This window comes from Netta rufina (assembly GCF_964035555.1).
Source record: "Netta rufina genome assembly, chromosome: 12".
Lineage (NCBI taxonomy): Eukaryota > Metazoa > Chordata > Aves > Anseriformes > Anatidae > Netta > Netta rufina.
The window spans coordinates 3,421,263-3,437,352 of NC_140135.1; the positions used below are offsets into that span (position 1 = coordinate 3,421,263).

Consider the following 16,090-nt stretch of genomic DNA (forward strand, 5'->3'; position numbering starts at 1 on the left):
TCAGCACTGCAGCTGGCTGGTTTTGAAGATCTGATCAATAATGTATAGCAGATAGCATTGCAAAGATCGTGTTTATTGTTGAGCCAGTCAAATACCAGATTTTCAGTTAGGGTTGTTGTAGAGAAGTGGGACAGGTACTAGATAGAACAGGTACTGGTAAGAATGGGAAGGGGGAAAGGAGGAAAAAAAAAAAAACACCCGAGTTTTTTCACAAGTTTAGAATTCACATTATCACAGTAACCATTTTGCTAAATACAAGCATATTTCCAGTCACATACAGACAGCTAAATACAGCATTATTTTCACATTTCGTTACAGTGCATAACAGAAAGCGAGGAAAGTGTATAGTATGCTTTTATTCTGGAGGTTCAGAGCAATTTCAACCTAACATGCAGATTGTTTTTAACATGTGGTAGAGACCACAAAGTTAGCTTTTTTTTTTTTTTTTTTTCCTTTTTTTTGAAATTTTTGTCCTAGAGTAAAAGAGCTCCTGACCTTTATCCTGTGAAGGGTATGACCTTCTGGTTTCTCTAAATCCCTCTTGTACTAGAAGTCAAAGCATTAAAACCAGTTGTTAGAAAAGAATTCTGAGCATAGCCTGTAAGTTCATCTTAGAAAAAACATTCCAAATTTTGTACAGATGAATCTACATCTATATTTTAATAAGCTGTCTAGAAAATGCAAGGAATTAGAAAAAGATGTATATTAATGATTTCTCTATCATTTAATATAACCATTTATTACCTCTAAGTAGTTAAGACTGCATACGTTTCCTTCTGTACCGTTCCTTGTCAGAATTATGATACTTGTATTTTTTAATTGAATGTTTACTCTGAAGACCTGAAGGTTCTCACTTAGGTTTTCTGGAATTTCTCTCTGGGAGCAGAAAGGCCCAGAGAGGGAGAAGGGGAATGTCCAAACCCATTAAATAAAATATTGGTCGCCTTGAGAAAAGTGATCTTTTCCCTGCTGGCCAGGTTCCTGCACAGAGGCTTACGGGATTTTACTATTGCTAAAACTCTGCTTGATCCAAGTTTTAACTGCCTTTAATGTAGAGCTCTGCCCTTCAGGACAGCTGCTACCCTCAGGTAGGCAACCCAGGACGTACCTTGTGAATAGCCAGACCTTGAAAGAAGAGATTTAAAAAAACAACCCTTTTGTACTTGTTTGTCCTTGCCTTTGTGAAAACAGGACTAACAGTCCCGGTTTGAGCAAACCTTGCGCTCTCCACTGGCGTCAGCAGAAGCTGAAGGTAGAGAGCCCATGGTAACCACGCTCCTGTGGTGCTCTGCATCAATCTTCTCCAGCTTTGCTTACCTAGAAAGAGATTTTGTAAAGAGATTTTTTTTTTTCTATCTTCAGGGCACTCAACTTGACCAGCACTGAACCTGCCTGGAATTCAGTGGGCCTTAGTATGAGGTTTTCAATGTACTCGTAGCCTATTCAAGACTAAGCAGGGGGCCTCAGCAGTGACAAACTTTCTGAAAGGTGCTAGACCATCGCCACCCCTCCCTCAGTCTCATTTGCAACTGGTGCCCTCCCAGCAGGGCCCAGGAACTGGAATTCTATGAGAACATTTAAAAAAAAATAAATTAATTTTCAGGGTGGTTGGTTGGTTGGTTTTTCAGCTTAAATGCAGAAACCTTTTTAAAATTATTATTCATACAGACCAACCCAAGTGCTGCAAACTAGAACAGGTTCAAGGGAGACATAATCTGAACTCAATAGCAATCAAGACCCACACTTTCATTGATGGGGGTAGCTTAAAAATCTGTGACAATTATTTTCTTTTCTACTTAGAGGCCTAAAATTGAACACTAGATGCTTCCTGTGGTTTCACCTAATCCCTCCCACCCATTAGTAGTCTGGTGTATAAAGCTTGCACACTGAAGTAAAAAAGTCACTATCATTTTGTTTGTTTTTAATAGATTGAACTTTGCTACAGGGGCCCAGTTACCCTGCTGCAGTTCAAAAGCTGGTTAAAACTTAGAGGAAGCAAAGCTCAAGTGGGGAACAGCATTCCCAGAAAACAGCCACCTACACAGAGCTTTTGTAACAACAGCTACCACCCACCATGACCAACCTGAGATGGATCCTCTTTTGTCAAATTAAAACATGGAGGAAAACAGATTTTACTCTTGAGCTTGTCGTGTGGCTTTCCTTTTCACCTGCTCGCACACTTCTGTTCTGTGCTCCTCCTTCCCCGTTCTAGTTCTCTTCGTCCACAGATGCCGAGAAAGAAAATGACACTTTAACAGCAGAAAGTAGTGATGGAAGCTGTTGCATTCCATGCTATTTAACTTCTATAAAAGCAAATCTCACCTTTGAGGATGTCTGATACACCTGAGTTAAGCTTTTCAAGTTTGTTTGTTTCCCCCCCTCCTTTCCATTCCTCCTATTGGCCTTGGCTGGCAAGACACCCAAAATATCAGCACAGTGCTGTTGGCAAGACAGAAATGTTGGCGTGCCCCACCTGGACACCACATTCCAGCCTTAAAACCCAGCATCTGAGCACGTGGGTCTCTCTTTATGCTCCTGACCACGTAACTCTACTGGAAAGCCCTGAACTCGGGGTACGTTCAGGGTACATACCTAGGCAATAAATATTTTTAAAATGCACTGAATAATTTACTACTGGAGCAGGCATTGCCACTTGCAATCCCAGTTCAGCACAGCAAGAAAAGCACTATTGGAGAGGTCCTTTGAATTTTCATTACCAATAAAATAACTATTTTCCTCTTGAAATTCCACAGAATAGTCTTTACTATTTAACTACGTTCAAGAACGTAAGGAGAGGAAAAAAAAAAAAGTAAAAAAAAAAAAGTGTGCATACCATGTCAGTAAACTTCTCTTGTGGTGTTGGCCTTATGAGGAAATGGTACCCATGCTGCCTTTACACCTTTCTGGTAATAAGCAGCTGAGACAAACTAAGCTGTCCTCTTTCTTTCTTTCTCTCTGTCTGCCAGTTTGTCAGACTCCTACACTAGCTGTACTGTGGCTTCAATACCCAGCACAGAGCTATAGAGTTACTTAAAACAGGCCGTGTACAGTACCCTGGCATGTGCCAGCCCATTCAGAGCTGCTTACGTACTCTCTGTGTCCTGCTGCTGCCCCTCATTTCTGCTGCCTGTCTCCTTACAACATCTGCATGCACCCTCGCTCACTCGCCGTCTGGTTTGTAACCCCTGGTTCTGGAAGGTTAGATGGAACAGAACATCGCTCTCCTGGGGCTGTCCTCGCGTCCAAAACAAGGTGGGAGGCTGTTCACAACGGGAGTGTCGCTCTCCCTTCTGTCACACCGAGTTCACTTAGTAAAGTACATTTGGTTAGTAGAGTTCATCACCACTTTTCTCGCTAGAAGAGCTCAGCACAAGCACCGCCTATCTGATTTCACCACTTCTTCTGAAGAGTGCACTACATTTGGGACAAACCCGCTCTTTACCCCTTCCCATCCCTCCTGGATCGAAATTTCCCCCCTTTTAACAAGCTCGTATATATCTCGAGTCAGATCAGTGAAGGCCTTCTCCACGTTAATGGCATCCCGAGCGGAGGTCTCAATGTACTTCATACCATAAGCAGCAGCCAGTTTCTCAGCCTCGTGCCGGGTGACCTGCCGCTGCGTGTCAAGGTCACACTTGTGACCTACCAAAACAAAGACGATCTGGTAGGGCTGGACGTGCACCTTGGTCTCTTCTAGCCACTCGTGGACGTTCTGGAAGGACCTGCGGTTTGTAATGTCAAAGAGGAGGAGTCCACCAACCGAGTTCCTGTAGTAGGCTCTGGTGATGGACCTGGAAAAGCATGAGCCACAAGAAACACGTAAGTCACAGCTGGCTGGGAGAAAAGGCACAGCAAGTTTTGTGTGTGTTTTTTTTTTTGCTCATTTCTCTGGTTATTTTTGTTTTCTTAACCTAAACGTGGCACTTCTGAACGTTTGTCTGTGCTTTAGAAAGCAGCATTACTGCCACCTTGTCTGCCCTGCAGGCTAGAGGACAGAGAATGCCATTCAGGTCATGTCTTACTGCTTCGGCTTGTGCTTTGGAGATCTTGTCATTCAAAACGCTAACCAGTTTTGGCTTAAAAACATCATCCTTGGGCAACCGCTCCACTGATAAATTACTGCTCTGTTCAGAACATCCCCGTACAGCATTTTTGGCCTCTCCTGTCTATCGAGGCTTTCCATCTGCTCTTTGCTATTAGTCGAATGAGCCCCCTCCCCCCCCAGCTGATCTCCATCCCTGGATCGGTTTGGCTGACCCATCGGTTCAGCAGCACTGTAACAACTCAAAGGGTTTATCTGGACCAAACACCCACGGATAGGAATATAAAAGGCAAGGAGGGAAGCCACAGAGTCTGAAGGCACCCCATGGAGCTGCACACCCCGCATCCACCCAGGGCCTCGGCACACGCACACAGACATCCACCCAGTGCCTCCTGCCCCTTGTCAAGCTGCCGGGACGCACGGCTCCAGCTAACGCCAACAGGAGCAGCCAGGTTGGTCCCCCACGTAACAGCAACCTGATACAACAGCTTCCAAGGGGAATCTGCATTAGTGTTGGTCTTGTTCTTCCCAAATCCTGAAAATGTTGAACAGTAACAGAAGCCCCCCGAACCCCAGGCTGAGAGCTGGAGAGCATCTTCCACGATTCTTCAATGCAGCCAGAAGCACCGTGCCAGCAGCTAACAGGGCTACAGAGAATGCAGTTCAACAACTGCTACACGTGGGAAAAGCAAGATGCTGTAAACCTGGTGTTTCTGCAAAGTCATGGATTAGTTCTAAATCCAGAAGCACTGATCGATTTCAGTCCCTGGAGGAATTTGCACTGGGACATGAACTTTTCTTGCTGGGAAAGTGTAAGCACTGCTGCAGTTTTACCTTGGGACAAGTCTTCTTCAATCATTCAAGACTCTTGTTAAAGGTTGTTCTGTCCCACAATGTGCATAGCTAGTGAAACTGCCCCAAAAAGGACTGGTTGGCTTTTTCAAGGTTTGCTTTATCAACAGACATGCAATGAATGAAAATCCACAGCCAAAATTGAAGAAAGCCAGAAATGGGGAAAAAAAATGAGAGTTGGCTGCGCTTGGACAACTTCTTCCTCTCCGTTATCTGGCCCAGGGCCAACAGCAGCTCTGCACATTTGGAACCGCGGGGATTAGATCTGCCTTTTGCTATCCAGCCAGCTGCAAGCAGATACTGGTGCTCTGAATCCCGCCCCCCACCACTGTCACAGGCATTTCTGCTTCTCCCTTGCGTTCAGTGCATCAGCCCTGGCTGTTCCTGCCAGCATCACCGATGCCTCAGGTACTCCTGAAAGACATGACGGGATCTAAGCTGAACGCTGCGTTGAGGTAAAACTAGGTGAAGGTCTCAGTGCCTTTTCTTAAAGCCTTTTCCACAGGCTTTCCCTTACTGAGCTGCAGGAGGCGAGCTACGCTGCCTTCACACTGCCCGTCACTGCGCAGCTCCCTCCCAGACCCTTACCCAGCTCCTGCCATCCCTCACCCCACCACGCTCGCACCGCAGCCGAGCAGTGGGGCTACTCGCACATATTTTAACCAATTTTTAACAGAAAAGTATTGCCTCTGTGTGGGAAGCCTCCTCTGCTCTGCTGTGTACTCGTGGTGGGGCTCCTGTACCTGGGGTCCTCTGCTGTCTGTTCGAGTCTTTCCCTCTCAGCCAAGGGAGAGCTGCCAGCTGGAGGGAAGCAGCTCTTCTGTAGGTGGTGGTACACATTCCCAGCGGGTGAGGGCTGCACATGCTTCTCCTTTTGTTAGCATTACACAACATCACGTTTCAGACAAGAAAGTGGAGTGTTTGAGCAACCCGAGGTGGGCAAAACCTGCTGGATCCAGGAAGAAACGGACCCTGCCCTTCGACAGCTCCAGAACAGCCTCAGCGCTGCCCCAAAGAGCAAGGTGTTGGGGCTGATCCGGCCAAACAGCGAGGCACATGCTTAACCACAATTTAAGCCTTATTGACAGTGAGACAACTCGCAACAGGGGTCAGGAAGAGCAAAAACATAGCACAGATGCAGACCAGCAAATGCCAACAAGGTGTCTTCAAGATAATGTCTTCAAGATAACTACAGTGGTTTCTTTCTTGTGGGGCAGCCCTTAAGGTAGTGCAGAGCAGGCTAGAAATGCTAAAAATTGAGAGCTCTGTGAAAAGAGCGCTCTTTTTTTCTCTGTGAAAAGAGCTCTCTTTCTCGACAAACAAGAAGGGAGGTTATTCTGAAGAATTTCCTTCTCAAGAGCTTTCCTGCACTATGACAAAAAAGTTTTAAGGGTTCCGGAGAGCACGTGCACCACCATGCTTTTTGCCTATGGCCAGAAGTCTGAGAGGCTTCTGCTTATCCCCCCAAAAGCTGTATTTTGCCTTGTGACAAGAAAAACAGCCTGCAGAAGAAGCTCAGGAGCTTTAAGAGGCACGATTTCTCACAGGGTTAATGATGACTTGAAAGAGATAAACACAGAACAGATTTTTTTCGCCCAACTTTGTCATAGTTCACAGTCTACCAGGAAGGCAGCTAGGTTTGCTCACTTCGCTCTGGCCTTTCACACCGGGAATTTAAGTCTGCACTTTGGTGAGGGCCTTCCAAAGCGGCAGAGTGCCTGGTTTTGTGTCTGTCACTGCTCTTGCCCCTTACGCTCTTTCTGCTGAATGCTGCTGCCCAGCGCAGCCTGCCCTTGTGCTGAAGGTCGCCTGCTCATCGTGCTTACGACCTGCAGCCAGGCTGGGTCAAGCACCAGCACGAAGGGTAAGCAGCCTCCAGGGCCCCGAACCTCCTGGCATTTTGGAGAAAGTGAACTGAAGCCATCTGACGGCTTCTGCTCCTCGCAGCGCAGGCACGAGCACTGGTCGGCACAGGGCCGTGTTTTCTGAAGACCTGAAGCTGGGATCTGACGCAACGGAGCGCCACAGCAGCATAAAGCACCAGCCCCGAGCCCGAGGGACCAGACAAAAAAACCTGTCCCTGCGTAGGGCCCGAGCACGGCACAGCCCGGGCCAGGCGCCAGCACCACAGATGCGAGCAAAGGCTGCGGGGCGGGGGCAGGGCAGGGCAGGGCAGGGCAGGGCAGGGGTCGTTTCTTCAATGAAGGCAGCGAAGCTGCGCGGGGCCTGGGGGCACGAGGAGTGCTTCCGGAGGGAGCATCCCCAAAAGGGCTGCTGAGGGTCAGAGATGCGCGATAAACACCGCCCAGGGCGGGCTCGCAGCCCTGCTGAGCCGGCACAGCCCGAGCAGGGCTCGTCCGGGGGCAAATCTGCAGGAGCGGCCCCCGGCACTGCCCCTGCCCCAGGGCACCCACCCGCGGCCACGCACACACAAACGAGCCGGGGCACGGCAGCGCCGAGGGCCCAGGCGAGGCAACCCACGGCGAGGGCTGCGGCCGCTCCTTTGTCTCGCCCGCCGGCCCCGGCCCGCCCCGCCGCTCACCGGAACCGCTCCTGGCCGGCCGTGTCCCAGATCTGCAGCTTGATCCGCTTGCCCGGCTCGATCTCCACCAGCCTGGAGAAGAAATCCACGCCCACCGTGGGGTCGGAGATCTGGGCGAAGCGCCCCTCGGTGAAGCGGCGGATGAGGCAGGACTTGCCCACGGTGGAGTCGCCGATGACGATCAGGCGGAACTGGTAGAGCCAGATGGCCTCCATGCTGCCGCCGCCCGCCTCAGCGCCCGCACCGCCGCCGCCGCCGCCGCCGCGCCGCCTCCTCCGAGCCGCCCATGCCCGGCCCGGGGGCGGCCGCCGCCGCCTCGCCGCTCAGGCGGGCCCCGTGGCGCGGCCCGGCCCGGCCCTGCCCGCTGCTGCCGCCGGGCTGCGCTGTAATGGCGGCCGCGCCGCAGCGCAGCGCCGGGAGGAGCCGCCGGGCCCCGACCACCGCCGCCGCCGCCGCCGCCGCGGGAGCCGGGCGGGGCGGAGCGGGGCGGGACCGTGAGGGGAGGCCGAGGGCGGGCAGCGCTGAGGGGAGCCCGGGCTGAGGGGAGCGGGGTGCGGGCGGACCCCGAATGGAGGGGGGGGGGACGGGCGCAGGGCCGGGGCTGCCGCTGCCGAGCTCTCCCCAGCGCCTGAGGGAGCGGAGCGCGGTGCGCGGCGCCTCTGCCCCCACCCCGCCTCTCGGTAGGGCCCTCAGCGGCCGGCAGGGGGGCGGTGTGTGAGTAACGGGCTGACGAAACGCAGCGCGCACGGAGCTGCATCGCGTGTACATGCGTGGTGCACGCAGAGCCTCACCCCTGACAACACCTGCACCGTCAATACCACAACGCCACAGGGCTTCCATCCGTTTTGCCTCGCTCTGTGCAGCCGTGCTCAGGCCTGTGCACTGCTCAGGAACCCGACAGCAGCAGCCGCAGCGCTGTCTGCCATCACGCAGCGTTTCCACACATCCCCAGGCACCCCCCAGCTCTAACGCCCCAAATGTGCCTCAGACCCCGAGATGTCGGCCACAGGCAGCGCTCGGCACGTCCCGAGCAGCAGCGGTGCCGTGCTCGGGGGGTACGGCCCAGCTCCAGCTTCTTGGGCGCCTCCAAAGCAGAGCTGTGGTCTCTGGAAGGGAAAACGCTCACACGTAATTATTAAAAATCTTGAGTATGTTGTGTGTATTAAGTTAAATAAGCATCAAACTTTATTATTATTTAGGAAACATGTTTTTTAATAAGTTTATTTCATTCAAGAGCCCTGCCTGCATGACCACTATTGAAATAAACGCATTCGCAGTGACTGTTACACTTCTTTAATCCTCAAAAAAGGGCATTTGTATAGGTATGAGGTAGTTAGCCAGCCTGCAAATTGGACGAGGACATCAGAGAGACCACTTCAAGGCTTGGGGAAAAATGGCAAGGAACGTTTTCCTTGAAATATGGTACATTTATTAAAAAACAACCAACCCAAAAGATCCTATTTTACAGTACCTCAGGACAGGAAAGAAAACTGATGAAGCAATCTGCACAGCAACAGAAAAAAATATTAAACCTATAAATCCAAGTTACCAGTACATTAACCAGTGACTCATTGCCAGCACGGCTTTGTGGGGATCTGTTGCATTTAGCTGTATGATTTCTGAGCGTTGGATGCCCATTACTTCAAGCCCACAACAAATTGTGGTTTCTCTGAACCCTTTTCCTTTCGCTCCTCCTCCCCACACACTCACCGCCTCCCCGGTCCGTTTCTCTGACAGGTTTCAGTGTGGTTTCTCTTCAGATCCGGCGGCTGTTTTTTGGCAGTTTCTGGTGGCAGGAGGGGACCCCAGGAGGGGACACCCATCCAGACAGGGGGTTCTGGAGGACTCTGGGCTCAGCTGTGCTGCTGCAGCATGAGCCCTGACGGGGAGCAGCTGAAGGGCCCTGAGTTTCCCCAGGCTGCGAGGAGCCAGGGAGGGCACAGATGGGTGGGATGGTGCCCGGCAGATCTAGATCCCAGTAGGATCTACAGGAAAAACCTTGGCACTCCCAGAGCATCAGGGACCCGTTTTCCCAGCAAATAAACCCCCAGGATGCCGTGACGCAGATGGTACTTTCACCTCCTCTACCACACGTGTATAGATGAACACCCGCTGCGTGAGCAGGCAGCCACGAGATTAATGGGCAGCAACAGGGCAGGTAGGAGCAAACGGGATCCTGGGAGAGCCCTCGTTCTGGTACTATTTTAGAAAATGGAAAATCTGGTGTCTGGAAGGGAGAGTAACCTAGATTTGATGCTAAAGCGGTTTTATTGGCAGGGACAGGACAGTGAGTGCCACTAGTGCTGGGGGAAAGCTGCCTGAAACAACCGCAGCACAGGGAGGGCACGTCTGGCCCCACAGTGGTGGGGCTGAAAGTCAGACCCTGCCCCAGGACTCCAGCACTGCCACCCACAGATCCTTCCCTCTGAATATTTTGCTGTTTGGTTGTAGTTTAGTCTCTCCCCAAAACCTGCCGGTGCCCTTTGTACCTCTTGGTTTTCAGCTGGAGATCGAAGCTGTCTCCAAGCCGGTGGCAGCACTACGAGGAGGAGAGTGCATCAGCACCGCACACACTATGCAATTTTAATGCCCTTTCAGTTTCCAAGGCTACAAAACACACAATCAATCAGCTGTCCCTCGCTGTGGGGCTGCCTGCACAGGAGCCGTGCAGGACAGCCCCAGCCTGTGCCCACCCTGCACGGGGCAGTGTGCGAGCGAGGCACCCAAAAGCACAGGCAGACGTCCCCTGGCCCTCGGGGGTTTTTATCTCCCAGCCCCGCTCAGCACCAATGAGATAAACTGCACCCAAGGGGAGCCCCGGGAGCACATGACACCAAACAGGCCAGGCCAGGCACTTACGAGAGTTACAGGTCACAACGGGGCTGGCTCACAACAGCAATTTATTAGCTAGTTCCAAACAAACAGCCCTGGAAAATTAGGCATGCCCAGGAGATGTGACATCAAGACAGATTGTACCACTGACAGGGACATGATGGTACCCCTGACCTGCTAGCTCCTGTGTGCCCCTGTAAAACCTGGGGCAGAGGGAAAGTAGTAAGCAAATTAATGTTTCTTATTTATAGGATGCTCACAGTTAGTCCGGGTGGTGCAGACAAGTGTAAAGCCAAGGGCACTACACGGTGCTTAGGAACTGACAGCCATGCTGACAGCAGGCATGGGGAGCATAATTTAGGACTTTGTGACAAGGTGACAGCCCTAAATCCAACAAGAGTAGCCTGGGGAAAGCACAGGCAGGGCTGATCACCAAGAGCCACAGGATGATGCCTCTGTCCCTCAGCTTTTGGCTGGGCTGAGGGGCCTGTTGCACTGGTCGACTTCTGTGGCAGAGCAGCAGGTGGGATCACACCAGAAACAGTCGAGCAGACGCAGGCTGAGTGCTGTGAAATAACCAGAGGTGCATGCAGGACTCAGCCTCCAGCACCAGCAGCTTGTGCAAGGAGCAAGCTTTGGCTGGGTTTTTGAAGAGACGTAAAACATTTTCAGAAGGTTTCCCTGGTAGAATAAATTAAAAGTCGGCTCACTACCATGGGATGGGTTAATCCAGATGCACTTCCCCGTGTCCGATTTCAGATTACAATCACATTAAAATGGGCATGGGTGGGCTAGTTGAAAAAGGGGGCGCTCCCATCTAAAGATCATTAAGTCTGCCTGAGGCTGGCTGAATCCAAAAACAGATCCTCCACTGGGAATATTATGTCTCTGTAGCTGTTCAGGTCTTCCTAGGAAGGGAACAGGATCTGCTTAGAGCAAATAGAAACCATTACAATCACGATAAATTAGTAATGGTGAGTAGGAGAGAGAGGAGGAGAGGAGAAGAGGTTATTGTGATTTTTCTTCCTACAGAGTGGGTGTCTGAGCTACTTTACCAGAACACAGCTCCCTAGCTGCCCCTCTGAGCCCAGTGCTCAGGGTGCTTGGTTACAGCTCAAGAGCTACTTGGGATTGTTTGCAACTAGCGGGATGGCATTACGGGTTGTTAGATGCATGAGATCTGATTTCGGTTCCTACCGGTAGCACCTCAAGTTTAATGACAGCACAGGCAGCTCTGTACAGTAAGAAAAGGCAAAGCATGCTGGTATTTGAGCTGCTCCATGCCTCTAAACCCAAGCCTTTTTTTTTTTTTTTTTTTTTTAATCAGAAACTGCAAAGCTTGCTGAAGACTAATTGTAGGGGTCTTTCAGGTACTGCAGGGGGTAGGACTGTGGCTTTGTGGAGTTACACATTTTGCATTGTGTATAATAAAGGCCACCAAGTAATTCACTAAGTCCTGACTGCAGCCCTGGCAAAAAATCTGACAATTGAGCAGCAGGGAACTGCCTTCATCCTCAGGCCTCCTTCCTTTCCTCCTAGGGCAATCTATCAAAGCAGGGCTGGTTTAGCTAACTTTGGTCCACACTGGAGCCTGGATTGCCACAGCCCAGGGACAAGTCCAGCCATAATATGATTTTACAGCATTTTAAAGAGCAAATATCTGCCTGCTTAAGCACGCCACAACTGCCAGCCCATCTCCAGCAGGACTGCCAGCTGGAGTCCTCTGGGCACAAACCCGGTGCGACAAGCAAACCTTGCAAGCTCAGCCCCTGCTCCCACTAGCGTTTTTACACCCCTGCTAGGACGATGCTGCGCCTGCTAACATCTTCACCTAACTTCATTCAGATTTTACTATCTGACAGGAGGAGTTTCTGTGGATTGACAGGGAAATTAATGCAAAATAAAAGGGAGGTTGGTCTAGGGCTGCTGAACTCCTGTAGGCCTACTGGTGGAGACATTTCCAGCTCTCCACGCCTGTCACTCCCCAGAAGAAAGCCATTGACAGTGAGTTCTCCATGGCCCTCCTGGAGGCTGAGGCTCAGTTTTGCACCATTCTGAGATGGCCCAGCACCCTCCAGACCAACCCATTCAGAAGGGTGGGAGAAGCTGGCAAAAACCCCAAAGGTAGGAATGGGCACCCTCATGTCACCTGCTCTTGCTCAAAACCTCATTGCAAATCAGCCCTCTTCTGCTCACAGCAGAGCAGGAGCTGGCACTGCAATACCAAACACACTCAAAGCCCCCCTGTGGCCCCACAGACTTCACCCAGACCCTCACTGGGACAGCTGCTCCTTGTGGCAGAGCCTCCCATAAAAGCGCACCCCCTGGAAAGAAGTGGCTGATCCACCCGGCAGATCCCACGGGAAGGGATTTCTATCTTGGGAACTTCCCACACGTCAGTAAGATCCTGTGCAGCAGCAGCACTGCTGAGACAGCAGCACGGTTCCAGCAACAAATACCTTATGGCATCTCTGCAAACGTGCTTTTGCAGGGTGCTTTACAGTGAGTTTCACAATGTCTTGAGAAAATCTTCACGGCAACACCGAGGGACATCTCCTCCTGGGCATCTGTTTTAACAATAACAGCAGACAACTAGGACACCTGAGGGGTGGAAAATAGGCAGGTGAAAAAAAAAAAAAAAAAAAGGATCCAGCTATGAAAGCTACAGCAAGTACAAAACAGCCAAACAAAACCAACCAACCAACCTGGTGCTGAATATGCACGCTCTTATCAGGAACCAGTGTATTTATTTATTCAGTTTTTCATAAACCGGTCTATTTGATACATTTCTAAGTTAACAAGCTTTCAAAAATACAGCATTTCATATTTCGATAGATATTATCACATGGGTTCATTTAGCCAGCATCATTTTCTCCTCGAATCACCACAACTTATTTTTTCCTGCCTTGGTGAAGGATAAAGCTGAGCAAATATTTAGTAATGGATAATTAATTCAACCACTTATTTTCCATCTCCTCTGAGACACTCATTCACTGGATATTGTTCAAGATTCAGCAATTCTTTCTTTCTCTTCTTTAGTTTCTGAACTACATGGATTTTTGGGTAGTTTCTGATACCTGTAATATGAACAGTTTCAAATGAACATGCGCCACATATTAGATTTGCCTGAGTAGACAGAAATACTCCCAGAATCTTGCCTTCTCTTATTTTCTTGCTTGTAAAGATCTCCAAGAAAAAGTTGTATAGATAAGGCATAAGCTCAAAAGCAGCACATGTACTCTCAGATGCAGAACATGTATGGAAAGCAGTTGCCCACCTCTACTGTAGTCACAGATTTTTGTTTTATTTTCAGCAGATAGTGCCTAAGGGTACCAGCCTGCAACCCTTCAGCCTACTCACTCCTTGGGGTTACTTCCGCATCCAGCAAGAGATCAGTGACAGCAGGACATGGCACCACGACTTAGATGTTGGCATCAGCACAGATTCCTGCTGGTACCTGCACGCTCACGTTCAGGGAAATGAGTCTTAAAACACATTTACTATAAGCATCGAGTCTTGCCTTCTTATGAAACTTTGCTGAACCTATTCTGCAATGAACTAGTAAATACAGCCAGAAAGCCACATAGAAACAGGCTGTTACCCTTATATTCACAAGCTCCTCCACTCCTGCACATCACTGACAATAAAAGTGCCTAATTTTATTTTATTTTATTTTTTTCCTGATAAAGTGCTTTCTGCATAGTAAGTGAAACAGATATGACATGGGAAATTTTACTCCCTCAGCTTCAGCTGTGTTACAAATGTGTATGTGGTTTGGCAGTGTAATCTTTTACTCTGATAAACCACTAAATGCCAAAGAAAGCTCCTTAAGTTAATCAGGGCTTTATTTAAATAAACAAGCTAGCGAAAGATTAACAAAAACCCTCAATGAAATCTGAATACAGAAGTAGTTTGTTCACAGAGTTCTCAGCCAACTTCATAAAAGCAACTACTCTGGGATGAAAGTGGCCCACTGACATCCTTTTTCTCCCTTTATTGGCAACACTAGTGAAAGAGATGCTAATGTTCTGAAACACAAAACAAACACTTCCAGCTCCATTTCTGTAAACAGCAGTGTTGGCAACATCATCACAACCGCGTGTGCTAATAGTGCACATGAGGAGGAGGAGGAGCAGGCACGATGACTCCATTTTTGCAATGATGAGCAGTCGAAGGAGCCTCTGGAGAGAGATCTGGACCTGCCTGAGCCAAAGCCTCTGGTATTACCAACCACATCTGCAGCCACAGCAGAAATCTCCCTGGGAGGAAGGCTGCAGGACAAGGAAGAGTCTGGGGTGAGAGCAGCAGTCCCGCAGGTAACTCCTTTGCACCAAGCCAACCACTCCAACAAGCAGGCCTCCTCGTCAAAATTAAGTCATATTTATGCATCAATATTCACATGTTCAGCACCTAAACAGGTAAAGCTAATCCTTTAAAAACTCTTACCCATGGCCCCAAATTGCTATTTTATCCCACAAAGGTAATAAATGACCAAATCTTGGTAAACAAATTATGCCAGGCTGGAGCCCATACGAAGTATCTTTGGGTTGACACGCTATGTATGCATATGAGGTCCTTCATTAGGATAGTCATTAATTAATTCTGTTGCTGTACAGACTTTCTGTTAGTGCTTTCATTACTATAACCAGCATATTTTCAAGTTTTATATTTTTCCAATTGCATAACCATATTTTTTTCCACTAAAGCTGCTGGTTATCTCCCAAATGTCTTCATTTCATGAAAAAGTCTTGTTACTTCAACCATACATATTTTCTTTCATTTATTTAGAACCATCTTTGTGAAGCTGAAAATTAATCCTGTTTGAGTTTAAAAATAAAATCAATACATTAAAGACGAATATCAAAATATTCACAGAACCAGAATCTAAGACGGGATAGCTACAAAAAATATTTCTGCACAACATTTCACTTGTCCTTGGGTTCTTTTTGACATGACAAAATATAACACCTCTTTTGCTTGCTACTTCATTACTCAGACCACGCTAAAGATAGGTACAAGGAGACCAGCTGATAACTAAAGAAAACCATTCAATTTAATTGCAATATGTACATCCAAAGTAAAAATTACACAGCTGCATTTCAAAACGCATTTGTAATGCCCCTCGGCTGCTGCTAGTGCGCCAGACACAAAGTTCTTGCAAGCTATTGGCAGGGAGGTGACTCCAGCTCCGAACAAGAGGCTGAGGCATCAGGTGAAAGGTAGATAAGAAGGGCAGCAAGATATGCAGAGGCAGAAGTTCACCCCAGGCCTCAGCTCTGCAGCTACCCTTTGTCTTCATTCACTGCCTGCTTGCCTCTCTCCCAGCAGTTGCCAAGACCTCCTGAATTTCACGGTGGTTCTGACCTTTCCTTCCTGACCCACTGCGCCAGGCTAACACAAGACTGTTTTCTACATCATTATTTCATACTGAAATGTGTTGCACACAAGGCATTTCAAAGATGCTATTAGGTCCATTAGCAATGTAACAATATTTTACATTTGGGTGAGCACTTCAGTTTATATTGCACTGGAATTGTCTTGAGTAACTTGCCTGAGGTCACTGAGGAAGCCTGTGGGACAGGTAGGAAAGCAGCTCCTGGTTGCAAAATCCCACTAGCCGCAAGATCATCTCTTCTCTCTTTCATTTTAAAGCAGAAAAGATTTAATGCATTGAATTCCTCATCGTTATCCTCCTCAGGCTGCCTCATTTTCTGCTTCAAATAGTCCTCTCTTTCTTTGGATTCATCCTTCACGTTACAGACATGTTATCACCAGCAACAAACGCAAAGTTCTCATTCTCAGACTGCTGGCTGGTGACTTGG

At 48.9% G+C, this 16,090-nt stretch overlaps 1 protein-coding gene across 1 annotated transcript; it reads right to left on the reverse strand.

Annotated features, from left to right (window-relative positions):
* Nucleotides 1–52: 52 nt before the first annotated feature.
* Nucleotides 53–8,211, reverse strand: RAB39B (RAB39B, member RAS oncogene family). The gene is made up of 2 exons (XM_084294390.1): nt 7,437–8,211; nt 53–3,791 (listed from the first exon to the last, which is right to left on the reverse strand). Exons 1-2 carry the CDS (start codon nt 7,649–7,651, stop codon nt 3,365–3,367), a joined length of 642 nt encoding a protein of 213 aa, XP_084150516.1. The 5' UTR covers nt 7,652–8,211; the 3' UTR covers nt 53–3,364.
* Nucleotides 8,212–16,090: the final 7,879 nt, after the last annotated feature.